Raw genomic sequence first — 22,846 nt, 5'->3', positions numbered from 1 at the left:
AAAGCATTTATATTATTTGATGTGGCTTATCCCAAAATCATTTCAATTTGTGATAGGTGCATGTGAGAATGGACCATATAACAGTTTTTATTATGGTAAGATAAAAGCAAGCAATGAATTAATTAACCACCTATCTGCTTCATCAGTTTGATTGAAAGCCTCTGAGGCCTGAACTAATGGGTTGCTCAGCAGAAGGGCCCTTTTGTTTGACCTATATCACGGGAGCGCGCAAACGATCTTACACGCTCACGTATCCGCGGCCCCGATGAAAAGTGGAACACGTGACCGTTTTGGTCGAATTACATTTTAAATTTCAGTGCGCGCTCCTCTACCAAACCAGAGAGCCGGAGGAGCTGGTAACCCGCTTCACCATCCACAGCCTGCCTCCACGCTACTAACAAACACCTGAGAACACCGCAGAATGTCTGAAGAAAAGCCAAAGGTCAGTACCGTGTTTGGACCGAGATACACCTCGTTATGGTCGCCTTTAGGCGCTAATGATGTCAGTTGCAGGTTAACGTTAGCCTGGTGTGCTAAGCTAGCCCTGCTCCCAGGCTACAGTCTCCCCATTTGAGCGGGTAGACGGAAACAAAGGTGGAACGATTTGCGGATATTTTGGCTTTAGGCGCACACTTGTATGTCTGTATTGGTTATACATAGCCAACATTTGCTGTCGCAACTCATTGGTTTAACCTTCAGTTAAACTATGTTTGCTAATGTCGGCATCAGAGATTACCTGTGAAATGAATGATTTGTGTTTTTCCTATCATTTGCGCCATTGTGGCTTTCTGCGCCAGTTTAACACTGGACTAGCTTGCGAAGCTAACCACCGGGAGAACCTAAAGGAGTATGTATGTTTGTAGAATTTTGGATGGATAAACCCGCCTCCACAGGACGCTAATTTCTCCACTTAGTAGCTAGCTTCAGTTAGCTGCTGTTGTATTTTACTAATTGATGTTATACTACCGGTTACCGGTGTTCTGCTAAAAAGTGATCGTCTGCGAAAAACTGACTGCAGTCCGTGAGGCTAATTATCCTCGTGGTTCTGCGTTATTTTACCTGCTCTGTGCACTGGATTATAACCAATCCAGTCGTTTTAACCGGGTGAATTAGCTTTAAAGGGCCAGTTCACCTCATAATGCAGGTGTCCACTTGCTAAAAAGTGACTGTAGCCCCAGAAATATTAGCTTAATCAAAATGGCTTAATATTATTCATGAGGGCTATATTTTAAAGCTTGTAGTCCATATGGTGACTGAAAAAGAGATAACTTCTATGTTTATTTAAATAATTTAGTTGTAATCTAAACAAGGGTATTGGATATACCAAGCAAATTCAGCCTGAACATCAGAAACAATACTCTAATAATGCCTATAACCATTCTAAATGTAATGTCAGATTAAACTTTAGCCACAAACCGTTGTTTGCTCATGAATAATTGGTTAAAAAAATGCTGAAGTTTGATTAAAACACGCTTTTGTGATTACCACAGACATAAGTTCTGTGCGTTTCCAGGCTATGTCTGATCCAGATCAAGGTAGCTGTAGACTAGTAAAGACTGGGCTATGCAGCTTTTATATAAAACTCCCAACAGGCTTTGGCAGACGGTCATTTTTGACACATGTATGTTGCCTCTGCTGATGATGCTTTTTGTTGCAGGAGGGAGTGAAGACGGAGAACGACCACATTAACCTCAAGGTAGCTGGTCAGGATGGGTCAGTCGTACAGTTCAAAATCAAAAGGCACACTCCACTCAGCAAACTAATGAAGGCGTACTGCGAAAGACAGGTAAGTTCATGCTGGAATATAAACTACACATTCACTGTGGTGATGGTGGACTTCTGAGCTCATTACTTCCATTATGGTGATCATTATATTGTTTTGCCAATGGTTAGGTGGATACAGAATCTCAGTAAAATGCCCTTTCTTTCTGTTTTTTTGTTTTTGTTTTTTTTTTACAGGGTTTGTCAATTCGTCAGATAAGGTTTAGGTTTGATGGACAGCCAATTAATGAAACAGACACACCTGCACAGGTTGGTGACACACAACATATCACGCTGTACTAAAACCTCATTTAGTCTCATCTGTTGCACAGTTATTGTGTAGCGTTCAAGAGACGCACAATAATATTTGCATTTATTTCTTCATTTTGGCATAAAATTCCCAATGAAATTAAGAATGGTCATACAGCTTTAATGCCGCTTTCAATTGTACTTCTGTGAATCTCCATTTTACCAAGTAGTAGATGCTGTGGTGTTGTTCAATACAGCAGCTCCCACACAAGCTGAACATTTCTAGACTACATTAGTAAACATTCTGCTGTATGATTCATGTAAAGTTAATGGTACTTAGTTTACTATTGTTCACAATGTCCAAAAGAAACTGGTTGGCAATAATACGTGACAGCCTCAAATACGCATCTGTTATTTGTCTTCGTTTATTGTGTTGATGTATGCAGTTGAGCTGTCCTGATTTTGTACATATCGACATGCTCCCTGCTGTAAGAAAACAAGTGTCTCGCTGTCAGTCATGATGACTGTTGAGCTGCATCTGGTGTTGTGAGCATTGGAACGCTGTGACATGGACTTTGTTAAAAATAGAAATTTATGACCTCTGACATAACTCGAACCCAGCACGTAGCTGCATCTTAATTACTGTCAACTTGTTTGTTTGCATTCAATGAGGTTGCTAACGCGTGATTTGAGACGTTACTGAATATACAGAGCCAGCTGCTTGCTCCAATCACTGAAAAAAACAATGATATTCAATTAGAAAAATAGTTTAGTATAAATGAGTAATGTTTAAATCTTTTCATTGTTGCTTCATTTGATTTATGATAGTGAAATTGAGGGTTGTTTGGGACTATTTAAACCTCATCTCCATCAGTTTTATTGAAGAAACAATGTCTCTGGCTTTTTTTTTAGCCTGTTCTATAGCACCTGACAGATATTCACAGAAATAGAACTAGTATTCTACACAACCCACTTCTGTAGTTTGTTCTAGCATAGTAACAATTGCAGTGTTCACAATATGTACTGCAGGGCTGTGAGAGATGTCACCTCCCCTTGCACCTTTTTCTTTCTGTGTAGGTAGGTTGATATCAACCTTTTTTCACCTGGACACTGCTGTTTTTATCCCACATTTTGTGCTCCTGGGCTTAGTTGTTGAGATCACTTGTGGGATTTTGTGATGATGCTCGAATAACACCTAGATTCAGTATGATGGCTTTGATCTCACAGGAAATTGGAACTCATCACTTGTTTTTTTGGTTTTTTTTTTTTTTGACTTGTGCTTAAAAGCTATCTCTCACCTCACCTCTAGGGATCTTATTGGCATTCTCATTAGTGCCCCTGACAAACTCAGTCTCAGATTTTTTTCTTTTCATCAACTCATTACACCAGTGATAACTTTGTCCACATCAGTAAAGGAAACAAATGCTTGTGCTGTTATATTAGAAATGGTTTATGAACTTTAGTGTTTCCATTGCCTTTTCAATGTTGATGTATTTAAAAAAAAAAAAACAAGTTAATGGAGTTTAAATAAGTTTTATATTAAGTAAATTCAAGATGGTTTCAATTCTATTAATGGTTATTTTATCGCACAATGTTTCTTTTATTGCCTAGTTTGAGAAATACAAAGATTTATTATCTTTCGGCACTCAAAGCCATTGAGGAAATTTGCCTATATGCAATAGCAACATGAGAATCTACTGAAGAAAGATGAAGAAATAACAAACATACTGAGCCGTTGACAGTTCTTTTTCAATTTCTGTTGCTCCCAAATTATTAGTAGGGTTCAATACAAACTAAGCATTAGAGAAATTTAGTTTTATTTTTTATTTCTGTGTTCTGAAAATGACTAATGTGTGAATTTGTTTGTTGTTACAGCTGGAGATGGAGGATGAGGACACTATTGATGTATTTCAGCAACAGACAGGAGGAGTCCATTCTTAAGTGGGATGTGAAGTCTTGGAAGAACACCAACACCATTTCTTTCTCATGTATTTGTTTTTTTTCTGTTTCTCCTTAACACTTTTTTTTTCTTCCACTGTGCTTGGCTAAATGTCATGATGATTTCCAACAAAAAGGTTTTCATTGGGGGCCAAATCTTCTCTTTGAGATGCAGGGTAACTTTTAAAACACGTTTTATTCACATAAATGGATGATTTCCAATTGTCCAAGGCAGGGAAATGTCTCAAATCGGATATGGCCTGTAATGAAAAAGAACCCACTGTGGTGTTGAGATGACCTCCTGCATGTCTCATAAATCATAAGCTGAAGTACATGACAATTTAATGTTTATTTTCACTTTTTAAGTTTTCCAGATTGTTGTAAGCATCAAAATTCACAATGGGCATAGCTATTTTAAATCATATACTTGGTAGGGTTATGTGAGGAGCAGTGCTGGACTGGAGACAGTAGTAATCTGTCTGTAGATGGGAAAGACATTACAACATATTGTTCATGTAACTGGTAGTTTTTTTTCTGGTTTGTATTGTTTTTTTAGAGGACCATTCAAGAGAATTTGAGGGGTCCATTCCCCATTTACCTTTAACAAGAGACATGTTTGTGCTTGGGAAGATCCATATGAATGATTTACCTCAATACTCTTACCCTCAAAAGCAGATTTAAGTGAATGGTAAATAAAGTATGGGAAGGTTTCTGGACCAAAAATCCTACATGTAAACCGTTCTTTTATAAAAAGGGTTTGGTTAATATAAAAATGTAGATGTAAAGGTGTCTGTAACTCACTGCTTCATATTGTTAAACAGGGGGCAAACATATGTAAATTGACTTCTTTATACCTTTTTAGGACCTTAGAAAAAAACATATAATCTTTACCAGTTCAGAAAGCGTCTCATCTAAAGTGAAATATTTCAGTCTATACATACATGCTGTGTTGCCAATTTGAATAAGTTTGTAAAAAGTCTATCCAAACATTATCAGCTTGTTCTTTGTTTGATGCTTGTGTGTTGGTAGAAATTTTCTTGTATAAGAATGTCCACCTGCATTTTTAAGAATTAACGTTTTAGATTTTGCACGGCGACATTGGCAGATATTCCATTTTTCTATTTTGATTTGTACATTATTTGTTGTCCCTATACTGTATACAATAAATATAGTTTGATACTCAGCCTCTTGAATCACATATTAGCTTCCATTCATGTGAAACTGCTGTAAAATTAATACTTTAACAAAGCGAGGCAGATGTTTTAAAATATTTACATACATCATTAAAAAAGGGAGGACCAGTGACGGGAGTGTCATTGCATATTCTTGGTGGTGGTTTGATCTGTGGTTCTCATGAAACCAGACGTGCAAATAAATATTCTGGCCGCTGATTTTGTGTTATCATGGGAGCTCATGGAAAATCCTCGATTGCAGATGTGAAGTCCTAGAACACAATTATAGCCTCCCTGGAAAAGATTTGAGGAACTTTGTCTTGTGCTTGAAATAGCAGCCTGATCCAGCAGAGGCAATATACTTAGCAGACATTAGAGGGCACCATTATTCTGAAGATGCAGACAGCTCACTCTGCTGCATCTGCATTGCTCCTCGCTTCAATCTCTGAATTCTCCTGTTCTTCAATTAATATACAAAGACATGTTTGTTGCTCATGAGCCTCCTCTTGTTTAGGAGAACTTGGTTTCACAGATGTTACTAAATTGAGTGACCAAGTGAACTCCCTGTGAGGCTTCCCACACAGTGGTCTGATTGTGCTGCCTTTATTTTTGGCAACTCCTTTGCATTTTGTAATTCCTCGTGGAGACATCTGAAGCTGGTCATATTTCCGCAGATCTCTCAGAAATGCAGCTGCAAGGTGCCCCCTCCGCCCATACATTCAGACTCCCGCTGGTGTCTAATGCACAGGCTCTTGGAAGAAAACAGCATGTTGTGTTGCACTCATAAAAGTGATTACAACATACTTTAGGAGAAAGCTTCTTTTAATTATCTTCAGAATACGTCTTGCTCATATCTATAGTACTAAAAAGGGCTCAAACACACTGCTTAATTAATTTTTTTGAGCAAAAAGGACATGTTTCGGCACTACTGTGTCTTCATTTACGGGTACCAAAAAATATTGTTTCCTTGTCTGAAAAAAATCCAAAAATTCTGCAAAAAAAATCCCCAAATTTCTGAAAATTTGCAAAACCTTCATGGAGAAAATTCTAATAATTCATTAAAAGTTTCCCTTAAAAGTTTTATTTTTTTAAAAAAAAAAATCCCCCCCAAATTTGGCAAGAAAATCTTAGTAAACATTTTCAAAAAAATGAGTGAAAATCTTCCAAAAAATCCTAAAAATATCTAAAGTGACTACATATATATCAGTAAAACTTCTAATATTTCCTTTAAGAACATTCACATAAAAATCAACCAAAATCCAGCAAAATTCGCTGGATTTTGGTTGATTTTTTTTTGAATGTTCTTAAGAAACATTTTTAACATTCTTTTTTTCCACCAAAAAATGTTCAAAGATTTTCCAAAAATGTTGAAAATGTGGACATCAGAAGTTTCACCGTGAAAATACATTTTTTCCCACATTTTCAAACTTTAAAATGGGTCAGTTTGACCCGCAGAACAACACGAGGGTTAAAGTGTGAAAAGAGGTGAGGCAAACAGATATATTCAGTGTAAACCGGGTCTACAGTTCTTTTTGAATAATTGGTTAAACTGGGTTTAAAATCTTTTAGATGATAAATCCAAGACGAGTTGCCTGACTCAGTGTCCACATCCCTAAAACCCTGCTGGAAAACGAAGGACATCAATGTGTCTGAAAGTTACAGGGATAAAACTGCAAATAGTATTAAAATAAACATCTATCAAAGGTGACAACCTGGAGGAAACATGACAAACTGAGTAACTCATCCATGTCAGAGGGCAAACATCATGTCAGGAAAGGTACTAAAGGGCAACTATAAATATCTGTTAAGTTTGACAACTTGACGGGAAATGTGACAAATTCAGTTCTTTATATATGTCAAAGGGCCCCACTGTATTTAAAGTGAGGATCCAGTATGTGGAGGGTGTCACCATCTCTACTACCTCATTCCTACTTCTACTTTCCACTCGACATCTTCCTCATACGTTCTGAAAACTGATTGAATCTGAGATTGCAGGAAAGGGCAATGAGTAAAAATGAAACCATGTGGAGACAATTATGCTTTATACCTACTGCAGATCAAAAACTTAAGATGCAGAAAGCACATAAAAACATTTACTGTAACAGGCAAGAATCCCTTATTGGAGCTTATTTGTTGCTGTGTCACCATCAGCCGTGTCAGGAACGCTTGTGATTCAGCACACAACCTCATTTGTTTGACACTGCAGTTAATGGAGACACACTTTGTGTCATCGTCATTGTTTTAGTCATTGTCTTGCTTGTGTCATGTGCTCGCATGTAGAGTAAGGAGTGTTTATTTATTATTCAACAGAATAGGTGGACTACTGAGTCCAGCTACACAGTCACACACTAGAAAAGGGGGGAATTATTTTCATATTACGAAGCAAAAATATACATAACAAATGTTAGTTTATGATGGCAGTAATAAGTAACACAAGATTCTATATATGAATGATATCATTGTATAACAACTTTAAATCTTTTGGTGAATGAAACATTGCCAACTGCGACCTAAATAGTTTTAGTTTCACTTCATGGCAACTGGTTATTGGCAATAACCCACAAGGATATGTAAATTTGTCTATATGTGTATTACTAAAGCATAGTTTATCTTACTTCTGACAGGACAGTGGCCAGCTATAGGTTTTGTTCTACTACCTGATCGTGTCACTGCCTTAAAGATGGTAAAACTCCAGCTTAAGACTGGAATACCAAGCCTAAAATGGTGCTTATTTCTGAATTAGTTTGTGATTACCGCACAGGAAACATGGAGCCATGTAGATTTCCAGTATAGAAATACTGTCCATGTGTGCAGAGTAAATACCCTACAGCCAAGTTTCCCTCCTAGGTTACCCTGGCCATGGTCCGAAATACTACATAAACACCAGAGATTCTTCCTTATTTTCTTATCATTCGCTTATTCACTGTATATTGTATGACATCACATATAGATGATCTGCTAATATGTCAAAAATCCCTTTGACAGTATGGTTTAGTTATAATTAAACATAAAATCAATATAATTGAATGATTGGATCTTTATACAATTTTGTGAGATGCATAACAGTTTAATAACATTTATGTTCCATATCATAGCGAGCATGCTCTCCATCTGTCTTCATTATAGCTCAAATGCTTGATCCAAGTACAAAACTCTCATTGATCTAAAGCTTAATTTGTACTATAAAGAAATCAAACCATCACGGTTCCATATATCTCATATCTCTTAATGGCTGAATTCCAATTTATTAGGTCTTCTATAGTAAGCATCCTTGATATGTTATCGAATTTGAAAGAACGCCAGAATGTGGACCACGGTGTAAGTGAATTAAACCCATTCAATGGATAAACATGTGGTACACAGTACATAACATACACAACATGGGGAAGGGTCCTCAACCAGGGCAACTCAACTTTACTCGGAACACGTAACGATCGTATGAGGTCAGTCAGCTGCATCCTCAATGTGTCCAGCCAGCGAACCTCAGATGTGACACCCTCCCTGATGGAATCAGTCCAGCAGCCTGAATGAAACCACTGTGCATCTGGAGAACCTCTGGACTATCTCCAGAGTGTTGATGTCATCCTCTTGTGCGTAATGTGGTCCCCACCCTGACCAGATCAGATTTCATTGTAACCCATGTTGATGATGTTGAGGGGGGAAAATAAGCAACAACTGTGTTTGGAGTTATACGCTGAATATTGGCAGTTTTCATTAAAAAAATGAAAACAAGTTGAAGCAGTGGTCAATGTGCAGTGATTCTGGATCTTTTTGACTGACTGCTGTCACTCAGGAATTCTCTAAAGATCTTAAAACACAGTGTCTAACATTCAGTTGTATTTTCTGAGTGTTCTAGAGTCATCCATGAAGCCCAATCACACACATTATAGATTATTATAATCGATTGAACTCAAAAATGCTTTTGTTTACATGAAGTCATTTTCTTACTAACACGAATACTTTGCATTGACTTTACATTAAACAAATCTGCTGTCTTAATGTAAAATTATGACAACTTCAGCAACTTAATTTCTAGTACACATAATTTAAAAAAAAACATTGGGGAAAACTGCATGGAATTTTCTGCTCTAAAAACACAATTTCATTGTGTGTTTAAAAAAGTTATGTTGAACTGACAGACATTTCCAGTGAGATGAGGGTCATGGGACACAGTTAATTTGTGTCAGGTGAACTTAAAACTTTCACATTTACTGCACTGAGCTAAACTAAAAGCTTAGAAGCAGTCTCCTGTAAATTGTACAGGATCTGTAAATACAGTGATCCATTGGAATTTACGTTGCATTTTGTCAGTTTCAGGGTCTTCCTATTGTGCAAGCTGGTGGGACACATGAAACAGAACCATAAGTAATTCTAGTTTTCAGGCTGGAGAGTATTGAAATTCATGAAGCAGCAATATGAAAATAGATTAGCAAAAACGGTATAGTAAAACTGTAGTTTACCCTCACCCCAACCTGTCGAGGCAGATGGCTGTCCTCCCTGAGCCTGGTTCTGCCGGAGGTCTATTCTTATTAAAAGGGAGTTCTGCTTCTCTACTGTTGCAGACATGCTTGCTAAAAGGGAATATCTGAATTTCTTGAGTTTTCCGTGTATAATTTTGTAGGACCGCAAAGGTTGCTCAGCTAAATTCCTAACATAAATAACACTGCAGGGTCTTCACCTTAATATTCAAACTTATAGGTAAATTTGCAACACCTATGTTATTTCTCTATTGGAAATCACTTTGGCTCAATGGCTGTTGTTTCAAATGTGTTCTATAAATAATGGTGACTTGACACAAGTAGAATGTCAGCAGACTTGTCAGCTTGCATTGTTTGAGAGTTAAAACTCTGCCAAGACTCTTGCGTTGTTGCTCGAAGAACCCATTCACAATTAAAATGTGCTGTGTGTCAAGACAGCGCAAACCACATTGAAAAATAAAAATTGTTCATATGAATTGCTTTAATGAATAACATGTAACTAAATGAATGTAATCCAGATTACATTAGGAAGTAATCTTAAAGCCAGTGGTTTAAGTTAGATTTACTCTCAAATGAATGTTGCTACAACTTCATTTTAGGGAAAGCCAACTTGTTTGTTTCCAGCTTAATTATTCACTTCACACAAACGTAAAATGTAATCATTAGATTTACCCTTCTTCCCTTCTCTTTACTCTGTAATTCTGCTCAAATACAATGGTAGTTGAGTTGCACTTTTGTGGTTTAAGGGAACAAAGTGTAATTTCAAGTTGATAAAATCCACAAAAGTAAACTGCCATCACCAAAGCAGAAGGATAAGTGGAATTCATTTGAAACAGCACTTTACTTCAATTGCAACTCAAATAAATCTTTCACAGTGCACATTGAATTTAGTCCCTTCCCCTGTAAACTTAATTTCAAACAAAAGTAACTGAAGCAGCCTCAAATGTTGACTCTGTGGGATGATCAAGTGAGTGAGGGCATCCTCTGGGTTATCAAGTGGGTGCCCTCCTTCATCAGTATTTCGCTGATAGGCTCACGACACCTCCAGAGGGTTCAGCAGAGATTCACAGTGTTCCAGGTTCACCCCCTAGATGCCAACTACTCACCTCAAGGCTCAGGTGGAGTCCTTTCTCTTCATCCACAGCCACTGAGAGGTCCTTGATCTCCTGCCGGTACTCCCATCTCCTGGAGAAGCCTGGATGTTGAGGTGGCTACTAATCCTCTGCAGCCTACTTCGACTGGTCAGACCCTCACCTTCCAGCCTCGCTGTTTTGCATCAGCGGCAAGCTCCATATATCTCAGCTTCTTGCGCTCATTGGTTTTCTCTACTGAGCTATCCCAGGGCACTGTGAGTTCGATGTTGTAGACGTGTCTAAGCGAAGCTGACCATAGCACCAGGTCTGGTCACAGGTTGGTGGATGCGATCTCAGGTGGGAAGCAGAGCTTTTGGTCCAGGTCTACCAGCATCCTCCAATCACAAGCCCCTCTTGATTGCCCAGATCCTGGGCCCACCCAAGAGGACCCTCAGCATCCTGGACAAATGCTGTTTCTTGCCATTGGGTCGACGTGAGTGGAAAGGCATTAACACACGCTGCGTTTCCAGCACTAGTGCCAGACACTTTAGCACCTGGTCATCCCTCCAGGTGTAACGGCCTTGAGCGAGGCTGGTCTTGCAGCCCACTAAGATATGTTTGAGTGTAGCTGGAGTCAGGCAGAGTGAGCATGTAGGGTCTTTACCATACCATTGGTTGAGATTCTTGGGTGATGGTCGGATATCATAGGCCGCCTTGATGGTGAAGCTTGCTCGAAACGTCTCCATATCCCACAGCTCTTGCCAAGAGATCTTCCTCTTTTCCACTCCTTCCCAAGTCATCCACATCTTATTGAGCATCTGTGGGATGTGCCAGGATAAGACTGGTCTAGGTAGGTCCCACCCCGCAACCTACAGAACCCACAGAATTCACTTCCACCATACTGGTGCCACAGGACATACCCAGAGGTCCTGTGTCCATGAGCATAAAGGGGACCAACACAATATTAGGTAGGTGGTCATAATATTATGCCTGATCGGTGTATATGTACACACACACACACACACACACACACAGGACTGCAACTTTTACACAATATGCACTGCACTTTAACTTCACAAACTCGACCTTCTCATTATTCATCACTTGTTAAATTTTTATACTTTTAAAGAAACATCTTATTGTTATTGCACATCCTTGTGGAACTTTGCATTTCAAGCATGCGCCACATAAAAACTCATAAACTTTGAGCAACTTGTGCACAAATGCAACAAATCAGCTGCTGGAATCGTGACCAGCACATGTGCTCAAACACATAGAGCAATTAATGTGGAGCTCCCTCTTTGCGCCTCACTTGTATGGGAGAGGGGGGCCCTTGCTTAGGGGCCCACTTTAAGGGGTTGGGGTCGGCATGGATCCAAGTTTGTTGCCTCCTACAATGGACTCAAAATACCACAATGCAACACAGAGAAAATATCATCTCCTTAGCTACGGCTTTGGGAGCTACGCCCCGAGAAGGAGTGGGAGGCTTCCCCCTGAAAGAGCTCATTGTGGGGAGGGATGAGAGTGTGTGCGGACCCCCTCCTCTTCCTCCTCCTCCTCCTCCTCCTCAGCTCAACTCAGCAGTGCGGGGATTAGGAGAAGCAGCTCCGCTCAGTCACCGCCGACAGACGGAGGGATTGCAATAAGCGTGAATCATGCTCGTCGTCATTACTACCGGCTGGGAGTGGAGCCGAAATTGTGCAAGATACGGATAACAGCTTTGGAGAGCTCCGTGCGCGCCGAGTCTCGCTTCCAGGTTTCTCAATATTTGCGCCGTGAAAATGTCTCACCGGGAGACCCGCTGCTGCCGCCGCCGAAGCTGCTGCTCGGACCTTCTTCACCTCACATGTGTTTCATCTTGAAGAAGAAGAAGAAGAAGTGACCTGGACAAACCTGTGAGGAGTCTGCGAGAGGAGACAACCAAATAAAAGAGGATATTTTCTCCTTTTTTTTTCTCGCCGTGCGGAGATTTTTTTTTCCTCAAGTGGACGAAGAAAGGAGTGAGGGGGGAGTAAGGGGAAAAAGTTGAGAGGAAACATGGGGAACGCAGGGAGCATGGACCAGCACACTGATTTCAGGGGACACAACATGCCTCTGAAACTGCCCATGCCGGACCCAGGTGAACTGGAGGAGAGATTTGCAATCGTTCTGGTGAGTAAAAAGTACTTTTGGTGCGTCTTCTCTTTGTTCCCTCCATGCTCCTGCGTCCTGGGACGGGACAGCTGTGTGTAGGTTGGACCTCTGTTTGTCCAGCACGCCCGATCCTTTCTTTGTTGTTAAGGGGAAAAAAAGGGGCATCAAGAACAAAAAAAAAAGTCTCAGCGAGGTACATGAGATCTGCATCTGTTGCTGTGGCATCGTACCAACACTTTAAAGACACGTTCATTTCAGCAAATCTGTTATTTCTTTATGACAACAAGTTTCTCATTGAGAAGTCTGGTTTAAAATGACCTTTCGCCCACAGAATACTGAAATGCATGACATTTTTTGACCCTAAACACAACACCAAGGGACTGATCTTCTCCTTGCTTCTGTAAATTTCCAAACACCTGCAGTCTTAACATGGCAAATTATTGCTTTTATTGCCATCTTTTTCATCCTTAACTTTACAAGTCCAGACACTGGCTCACTACTGAAGTTGCCCAGCATGCCTGCCCTCTTTGAAACATCTGTGACATCATAAAGTGTCAACAGTCTGTCAACAATTATGTTACCTGGGAGTAAATGCTGTCTAAACATTCCTGTTTTGTTTTGTTTTGTTTTTGCTCCTGAAGGCTTTAAAGTGCAGAAACTTTAAAGAGCTGCGGAGGATGATGATAAGACGTTTTGATTGGTCACATGTGTGCACACAAACCTGTTGTTTCCCATCTTTTCGTGTGCTGCAGGATTTTATTATTCAAAACCGCAACTGTGCATAACAAATAACTTGGCGCTTTCCAGTACACCGCTCCCCAGTCGGTGAATAAAGACCTGCACGGCAGAACAGTGAGGTGAAATCTGAGAGCTGGCAGAATGTGGGTCAAACGTGATTGTTGCCTGGCCCAGTGCTCTCGTATACACACTGCTGGCTGCTTCAGAGGAGGATTTTCACTTTTTGAGCAAGTCGGTTCTTACTGCTGCGTGTTTGTAAACTAGTCTTGGAGACGAGAGGGGAAAGGTTTCATTATAAAGCTATATTTTCCTGTGACACTGCAAGATTTTTTCTTTTTTTTTTTTTTTTTAGCCTGTAAGCCCATTATAAAAAGCGGATCAAGTTGAGGTGGAATCATTGTGTGCCACCGTGTCGTGTTGGGGTGTGATTGCTGCTTGTCAGGCACTGATGAATCCCAGCAGACTTCACGGGTAAGAGAGGCTTGACGTCACACCGATCAGGGATTTGGCTCTTCTTCTTAATCACATCTGCTGTTCAGAGTCACCTACTTCCTCTATTTTTTGAGCATCACATCAGAGAGTTCCCCCCCTCGTCAGATGTGCATCCGTAAATGAGAAAACGATCCGTCCAGTTTGGTTTACAATCCTTATTATGCCTCCCAGAAAAGAAACCTACCTGTCCAAATGGAGGATTTCCTGGGCTGGCTGTCAGAAAAGCCGATCCTCGTAGCACGTCAGGAACTCCCCCCCTCTCCCTCCCTTCCTCCTCCCCGCTGCCAGCGTGATGCCTCGGCTCTTGGCGGGATGGAAGCCCTCCAGCATCAGGAGAATTTAGTGCTATAATCACTGCATTTACTGTTATTTACTGCCATTTAAACCGTAATGTGGCTGATGACGGTCGACTCTGATGACCTCACTCGAGTTTGAGATGATTAGGATGATACCTCTCAGTGCTCTTTGCATGCTAACATATCAGAAGTTGGCGATGAATCAATATTAAAGTGTGCTTGGCTGCTGATCAACAGGCTATTTACCTCCTTGTTAATCATTTGCGTGTCCCTAAAACACCCACAATGGTTTATTAATCAGTTTTGCTCCTTTATCAATCACTGTATTTGGGTCTCATACTCCACTCTTTCCTTATCGTATTCTCAGCATATTGGTCAAAGAGCAGCAGGTCTGTTTACCCGCCTCTCTTAATGGGTTTGATCAACAGGCAAGTCCTGGATCACAGTAGGGAACCATTTGGATTAAAGACTTGTGCAACCACATTCAAGCAGTCGCCCAAATTTCTTATCAAGAACATACAGTGTTTGAATTTCCACGCTGTGTGATGTGAAAGGCCTCCTTTCAAACACTGACTCATGACTCCCATCATCTGAGCAGACCACATCTGTGTGTAACCGCACGTATAATATAAAGCTACAGAAAGAATTTATAAAGCTGTACAAGTAATATTGGCCCTGTGATGTACAAAAATAGGCTCCATGGGGTTCTATGAAACTATTCAGTGAGCGTCAGATGTTCCAGGAGCTTGTGGAGTTTTGCAGATGCACTGAATGGAGTTTTTTTTATTAGCAAATTTGCAAATGAAAAAAAGTCAAACTCAATGAAGAATGCAGTTTATTAAAGTAGCATTTTCTTATATACAGAAATGCACATTGTAGTACATGCTGCTTACTATAAGTTACTTACGAACAGTAAGGAAAGGAAATCTCCACTAGTAAATACCATTTCTTGCATACTGGCTTGCCTTTTTCTTGGAATAATCTCATTTCTGCTCATGTTTAGCAGTTTAGTTTGCGAAAATGATATGCATTTCCAATTGATGTCACCTTAACACCTCTGTGAAATTTTAACTGGCTTCAGCTCCTTTCAAGTTAAAGTGAGTTAAATTTTAACCCACCTTTCTTGGATAAGGTTGTGTTTGGTATCACTGTGTGCTGCTGCGGTGCCAGTGGTTTACTGCCAGCTGACTCTGCAGTTTCTACTAAATGAAAAGCTCCCATTGAAGTTTCAGTCTCATGAATCCCCGGAGCCAAGGCCTGATCTTTGAAATGGCTAATAGCAATCGAAGTCCCCTCCCATGATAGAGGTGTCTGATTCACATGTGATTTGAAGGAGGGTAGATTTCTTTTCTTGAAGCAGGAATTAATTCACTTTTTTTGCAGTAAATGATTTACTGCGTGTTTGGGGGCTGCTCTCTGTGTGTCTGTTCTGTGTTTAGTTACTCTTGGAAGCGTTCTTGCTTGCCTGTGCTTCTCTTTTTTTTGCCATAGTTTTGGTGACACGAGTATCCTGCAGATGGGTTGCACATGATCATGAGCTAACCTTACAATGTTTACTCCGTACAACACAGCGCTGCTATCCCAGTAAACTTCTCTCATAGCTGCCCATCTCACCGTCCCAGTAGATCAGCTTTCTCTGCACTTATTGCCTAATCAATCCAGTGTGATTCAGACAACTGTTAGAGGGTGTGAGCAGAGCTTTTAGTCGCTTTTTTGTCTTTCAGTCGATAAGTGCACAGCGGTTGAAAGCGTGTGAAATGACTACAATCCATCTCTGAGTCACATGTACAGTATCTGGGAGCCTATATGCTTCACACTGAACCAAAGGAAAATGACTGTAACAGGAATGCAGCTCGGGCCTCGTGTCTGCTCCTCTGCCTCAGCTAACCGCAGAGCTGATGTCAAATTAAATTGTACCCACATCCAGGATAGCGTCCACTTGAATCTCAGGGCCTTCACTGAGTATCATGACTGCTGTCAAGGAGGCAGAGAAGTTTACAGCCAGTACTTGTTTAAATGCCATATGGGAGACTACAGGCTTAGCTCTTGTTGTTGCTGCTCTTCTCAATAGTCTGCCCAGATTACATCTAAGCTGCTTTGTTTAAATGCTGCCGAAGCGCTGCGAGCTGCTGTTATTTGTGCTGGGAGCTACTGCATCTGAAATCTACTCCCCAGATTAATCACAAGAGTAGCCTTCATGCTTAACTGAAGTCTAATTTGTCACTTTGACAGGTCCACTCCAGAGTGGGTGTGCTTTTTACCCGCACGCTTCTTCGAGCTCCAAATCTTCACATAAATGAATTGTTTTTTAAAATTCAAGCTGAAGGTAAATTTAAAGTTTCATTAATCAATGGTGTGATATGAACAATGGAGTACAAATAAGTACAAAGTGTACAGCATCACTCATGGTGACAGAGAATTATGTCACAGTCCCCTCTAACCTAATGGAACTATTTTTTTTTTTTTTTTTAAACTTTCATGTAATTGTTTTAGTTTTATGGCTCACACACTTCAGTTTAGTCCCAGTGCTTCTACCAACCTCATTTTCAGCCCCAGCAGGCGGCTGTTTTCAGCAAAAATCCACTCTGATAAAACCACCGTGCTCTACCTGCTCAGCACCTTATGCTAGACAGGGTCGGTTAGGGACTATTTGCTGAGCCTAGTGCATAGGAAACAGACTGAATTTGGGATTTGCATGTATCCAAATGAATGCATTGTGTTACTTGATATGGCCATAGTACGACAAAAGTGAATGTAATACTTAGCTTGTGGAGTCTTTTTTTGCGTTAATCTGTTGCATATGTGAAGACTAAAGATATTAAATCAAGTCAGATAGTTGTGACCCGTAAATTATGGCTCTCTGTTAGCATGCCATCCGCCATGTGACAACAGTACCATCTCCTGCACGCCTTCATGGAACCCAGGAAGTGACAAAGCTAACCTTTTAGTTTTTTCCATGTCAACTCTTCTTCATTAAAAAGCAGAACAATGGGTATTGTCTGAGGCGCAGAGGGTGAGCAGTGGCTGAATCCTGTGCATCAGGCCCACGGAACAGAGCCACTCTTTATTCTGTGGGGAGCCCAAGACGGAGCCTGGCACTGGACCCAGACCCGGCAGGCTGCGAGAGGCCACCACACAAACCCACGTACCCACGTTTGTGTGCTTGTGTATGTGCATGTGCGTTTCTGCTGTGTTGGATCCCCAGGATGCTCCCTCACCAATTAGCCGTAACAGAGTTGAGCATGAAATGCTTGGGGAGCAATGAGATCCGGCAGCCAGTGTTCTGGCCTTTGCAGCCTCTCACAGGGGATGTGAGGTGCTGCGGTGTAAAGCGATAATGTGCTGCTCGAAGCCCCGAAGCATAGCCCGGAGGCATCTTGCCTGGCTGGCAGAGGGTCAGCTGATTATGTGGGAACAGGTCTCCTGGCTGTTTGCAGGCACTGCTGAGCTGAAACCACTGAGGCTTCAATCAGTATTGTTGCTCTCAGTTCAATTTTGACTCCTGCACATTTGGGGATTTCACTTCCTGCTGGGCTGTGTGGGTGGCAGATGCTGCAAACATATATTGACTTCAAAATATTCTTAAAACCTTTCAGTGGGCTTTCAGTATGATCCCACCAGGTTACAGCAGTTTTGACCTTTGTTTCAGGTGCTGAATTAACAGAGTGTCTGGTTACAGAATAATAAGGAAACAGATTTTTGTTTGACTGAAATGTTGAATTCCAGCTAGCTACTGTGTTGTAAGAAAGAGACGCATTTCCTGGCAGTTTTAACATTAACCTGGCATAATTATGTTGCTGTAATTAACTCTGCCGTAGTTCTTCCTGCGTACGGAGCAGGTGTACGCCGATGAAGCCTGGAAAAGGCTGGCCCTTTCATTCTTTCATGTGGGTCGCAGTCCATTGCCAGTGTTGTCCAGCAGAACCGGTCTAAGGCTCACACAAAAGAGCGAGAGAGTCACAGCTCTGTGCAGAAGTGCATTATGGTCAGGATCTGTCCGGCCTCCAAAGTGGCAGCTGCGCTATAAAGCGAGACTGCTTGGCCAGACTGCCGCACAAGAGTGGGCGTTTTGTTATGAACTCTTAAGAATTAGTTGATGCTCATGGTGTCGAGTTTTTATCAGTAACAAAGTCCAGCAGAGCCCTGTCGTGTCTGTGTCACTGTGACAAACTAGGTGATGTGTTGTGGCGAGAGGCAAAGCTTTATCCTGTGGCATTGAGATTGTTTTCGGGGCATTTTCTGTGGTTATGGTTTGATGTTAGAGTGAATTGCAGAATCGTCACAGTGATTTCACCTCATTCACCACCATTATGTAGTTGAGTAAAGTGGATCTGAAAGCGGATCTGAGAGGACTTTCATATTTTGTAGTTGCTAAAATCTGTTGTCCTTCTCTGAACTTGTGCAAAATCTGCAGTTCCAAATGTAGGAAATCATAGAGACAGTTTTAACATGCAGTCCAACACCACATCCTCAGCTGTAATTTGCGCTCTAATACTTTGGTTGTTCAAATGACTCAGAGGTTTACTTGAATGTGGTTTCATTCCCATTTTGTAAGCTTTTCCCTCTTGAATGGTTTTTCTTGAGACATATGCTGCGTTTGAAGCTGCCAGAGTCAAAAAGGCAGGTTTTGTCGGGTAACGACATGCCAGAATTAACATCTGCAGTGCAGAATGGGAGGTCCTGTTGCATTTGAATGTACTGAGGTGCTCATTGCCAGGGCTTGATATAGGCCCCATCAGACCTTGAGACAATGCAGCAGTCTGCTGTTTTTAGGCTTTATTGGAGAGAAGATGAGCCTCTTACTGTGGACCCCTCACATAATACCAAAGAAGAATGCCAGCATGTTGTGAGTTAGGGTTTAGATTGCACATGTAAAACTCAAAAGCCAAGACGTGGACTTGACAAAATGCTCTTTAGCTTATTAAGTAGAGTTTTAAAGTGAATTCTTTTTCCAACAGTGGAGCTTCTGTCTATTTTTTGATTATAATTTTTTTAACAATAATTCTAATAATTACAGAAATGTCAGGTTAGCACCCAGTTTTAAATGAAAAGCCTGTCATAACTGGGCAGTGAATCACAGTAGAGAACAGATGAATGGAAGAGTCAACCAGTGAGTGACATTAGTGTTCAGATGCTTTAGCTTTGAGTCATTTGATCCACATTGCTCAGTCTGCAGGCTCTGTGTGTGCTCTACTTGATGGGCTTCCTTTTGTCAGACAAGATTGCTACTTTCCGCTGGTTTCTTTATTTTTTGGTCACATAAAGGTAATGATATAATCAGTGATCATGTGTTTTCAAGCTCCCATTCAGCCTTTCTTCACCGGGCACCTGCTGTTCAGGGTGCATCAATCATCTCATTAGAAGAAGCGACTGAGCAGCTCTTTGTTATCAATTCTTCTGTGTTTGAGCAGCAGCGGTTTCAGAGGGAAATCCCTGTGGGGGGATTGCAGGGAAGAAGTCTACTACTGCGTTTGCGGGTTTTATCAGCAATCATCATTCAGTCAGAGAGGCTAGCAGGGCAGATAAAGCAGAAACCGATCCTGTCTTCCAGCTCTGAGCAGAGTTGGTAAGGTGTTAATGCTGCTAAGTATGAAATGCTAGACTGTAATAATGTGACATCTCCAAACAACAGAAAAGCTTCCTGGTTTTTCACATCAGCAATTATAAACCAAATGCTTTCAGGAAGTGTGCAGATGTTTGTAACTGTTGCAGCATATCTGTTATTAATACTATTGCATGACAGCACACCAGATGTCTTTTTTACTTAGTTGTACTGGATACATTAAATCTGGTTCCTGTTTTGCGGAAAACAGAAATAACTCTATATTCCTGTATGAGTGGGATGACCTAACATTTTGTATTGAGTCTGTTGCAGTTTTCTTTACTCATTGTTTTAGATAAACAACTTTTCAGATGCAGAATCATTGTGTTGTGGGGCTAGAACATGGACTCCACCTCAGCTCAGACACTTTCGCAACCTCACAACATCTGGTCTGGCCAGAGCTCCTCTGTGTTCATGTATCACTTGTTTTATTTGGATAACTTCCTGCTGCTCCAAACCACCTCCAAAATGTTTCCGGAATTTGGATAACATCCAGCACTGAAGCCAAAGTGATTTTACCCACAATGTAAACACCGCACTCCTCTTTTCACAATGTACTGTACATTTGCCTGCAACATATCCAAAGTGCTATGGATGTTTAAATGTCATCCCTGAAGGAATATATATATATAAAAAAAAGTTATCAGACAGACCAGCTTGGCGTCACACTCATATTTTAAGATTGTGCACAGAGGAAGTTAAATCTGAATCCTCCCACTTGCAGCTGCTGCAGTGTGTGTGTATATGGCAGCTGATTTCACCGTGTCATTAATCATATGGGATTGCATGTTAGAAGTGTGGCTTGTTGAAGGGACGTCATATTTTAGAAAATAGTATGGACACTGTGGAAGAAATTCCACCAACTATTGTGAACTCTTTCTGCCAGAATAGCCAGTGTAGACTCTTGTTAGTGAATGTAAGTAACAGAAACTATGATTAGAAGTCATCACACTGAGATAAATGAATGAAATGCCAGTGGAATGTGGAAAAACGAGATGCACAGACATTCACCAGTCGGTCAAGACACATTCCATTGAGCAGCTTCACAAACATGAACGCTACCGTCGGGTCGGGGGTCCTGGGGATTACAAAGCTAATCTGAGGACAGACAGGGGACACCTGTGCCCCCGAAGAACGCCAAGGATTACGGATCCACGCTGCGTTTAATGAGGGGAGGACAGCTCGGTTTGGAGAGCACATGCCTCGGGGCCGGCCAACTCCTTTCTCCCTTAAGTAGACACTTATCCCCGACAGCCTCCACTATGAATATGACAGAATTTGATTCTTGTATGTCTGAGCTGCAGGGCTCCTCCGCCTCCCTGAAGGGTACACAAGAAAAGGAAGAACTGATGTGTAACATTTCTATGCAGTTGTGCAGTCATGTATTAGTACACCTGGGGAGGTGTTTTACATCTCCAGCATGTAATACAGTGCTAACCTCATTCTACCCGTGCCTGAAAAACATGAAACACCCCAGTGGCTGATGAATCAAGCATTAGGATAGAACACGACAGCATCCAGTCATTTTCAGAGTATTGAGCAATTTCTGAATATTTGTTATGACTAGCTGTTAATAACTGATGGAATCAGAGGTTTTCTTGTTGTGGCATGCCGTGCGGTGTCTGTAAGCTCATTTGGAAACACAGCGAGATGTTTTAGAGATCAGAAATTAATTTGAGGTTGGAACATTGCTTTGAATGATGCAAAAGGGTTGATTACAACAGAATGACAGAATGCCGTCCTTTTGAGGTCATTAGCTTGATTTTTGCCTCGGGTCAGCTCACTCACAAGAGCTGAGAAAAACAGTTCTGGTGATTTGGATCGAACAATGCCTCATCCGTTGGCTCGATCGGAATGATTGGAGCTCTTTTTGATTGTGGTGCATTAGCAGGGAAAAAGGTAGAGAGGCGGAAGAAAGAGGAGCGCGAGGGCGTGTCTCAAACTCTCAGTCCCCAAGGACAAATCAATTACTGCTCTCACAGATGTCTGAGAGGATGCTGAGTGCCTGAGAGGTGCAGCGCTGCACACTGTTGTCTGTTTTGTTGTGTACAAGAGAAACATTTTAGGAAGGGAACACAGAGAAGCATTGGCCTGAGGTGGATGTTCTCACAAACAAAGTGAGGTTTTCTACTAAGAAGACTTCTTGGTTGTCTTGATCTCTTTTCTTTGAATTCACTCAAGTGGAAATTGCTCTGTGTGAGATCACAGCAGGCAGAATTCCTCAATAGTCAAGTGATGATCTGATGGCCAAAATGTGGGTTTCAAGTGATGCAGGATTACTGTTGTGTCGAACTTTGCAGGCCATTACAGAAAAGTTCAGTGCTTGTCAGATACTACTTGTTAAACTCCTGTTGTAGCACTTTGCGTCATGAATTAGCAATGATTGTATCGTTTGCAATTACCATCTGAGCGAGCTGACAAACAATTCTTACAATAGGTGCGGGTACATAATTTGCATTTGTATGTTTATGTGGCACCCATATTTCATGAAAAAACTGACTCACTTGATCAGGATTTTAAACTTCTCTGGTCCGTCTGCACACTGAGGCGTGTAAAATATTTCATGTTAGGCTCGTCACCATTTAAATAGTTAGCTTCTCAGTTCTGTCGACATCGTTTCACAGCCTTGCCGGCCATTCATGTGGGCTGTGTGTTTGCTTTTTTGGCCAGCTGTGCTGTGAAGGCTGTGCCTCTGCAGACCTCCTGGAAGGTAGTGGGTGGTTGGTGGGCTTTGAGCCAGCTGTCTATATTTACTCCTTTTATGACTCAAGCTGACTAATGAGAGGATACAGGGATGTTAATAAGTCCTGTCTATTTTTATGGACCTTAAGACCTGATGTGACTGAAGTATTGACCTGAATTGATGTTAGTAACAAGTGTTAAAGTTGAGCTGAGTCATTGTAGTTTCCTCCTT

General features: G+C 41.1%; 2 protein-coding genes across 8 annotated transcripts in view; both read left to right on the top strand.

Annotated features, from left to right (window-relative positions):
- The first annotated feature begins 289 nt into the window (after positions 1-289).
- Positions 290-5,131, top strand: sumo3b (small ubiquitin like modifier 3b). The gene is made up of 4 exons (XM_023277399.3): positions 290-442; positions 1,658-1,786; positions 1,960-2,031; positions 3,886-5,131. The coding sequence occupies exons 1-4, from the start codon at positions 422-424 to the stop codon at positions 3,949-3,951; spliced, it is 288 nt and encodes a 95-aa protein (XP_023133167.1). The 5' UTR covers positions 290-421; the 3' UTR covers positions 3,952-5,131.
- Positions 5,132-12,178: 7,047 nt separating this feature from the next.
- The window catches only part of fmnl2a (formin-like 2a), a 54,241-nt gene continuing 43,573 nt past the window's right edge, over positions 12,179-22,846 (top strand). For 6 of the 7 annotated variants that reach the window (XM_023277402.3, XM_023277403.3, XM_055015108.1 and 3 more), the window contains exon 1: positions 12,179-12,822. In XM_023277402.3, coding sequence (XP_023133170.2) covers positions 12,709-12,822 — 114 coding nt within the window. In that variant the 5' untranslated portion in view covers positions 12,179-12,708. The remainder of the gene's footprint in view (positions 12,823-22,846) is intronic. The other variant, XM_023277401.3, reaches the window with a different exon arrangement.

This window comes from Amphiprion ocellaris, chromosome 11 (assembly GCF_022539595.1).
Source record: "Amphiprion ocellaris isolate individual 3 ecotype Okinawa chromosome 11, ASM2253959v1, whole genome shotgun sequence".
Lineage (NCBI taxonomy): Eukaryota > Metazoa > Chordata > Actinopteri > Pomacentridae > Amphiprion > Amphiprion ocellaris.
The sequence above is the reverse complement of the archived record's forward strand: the minus strand, read 5'-3'. Positions and strand labels throughout refer to the sequence as shown.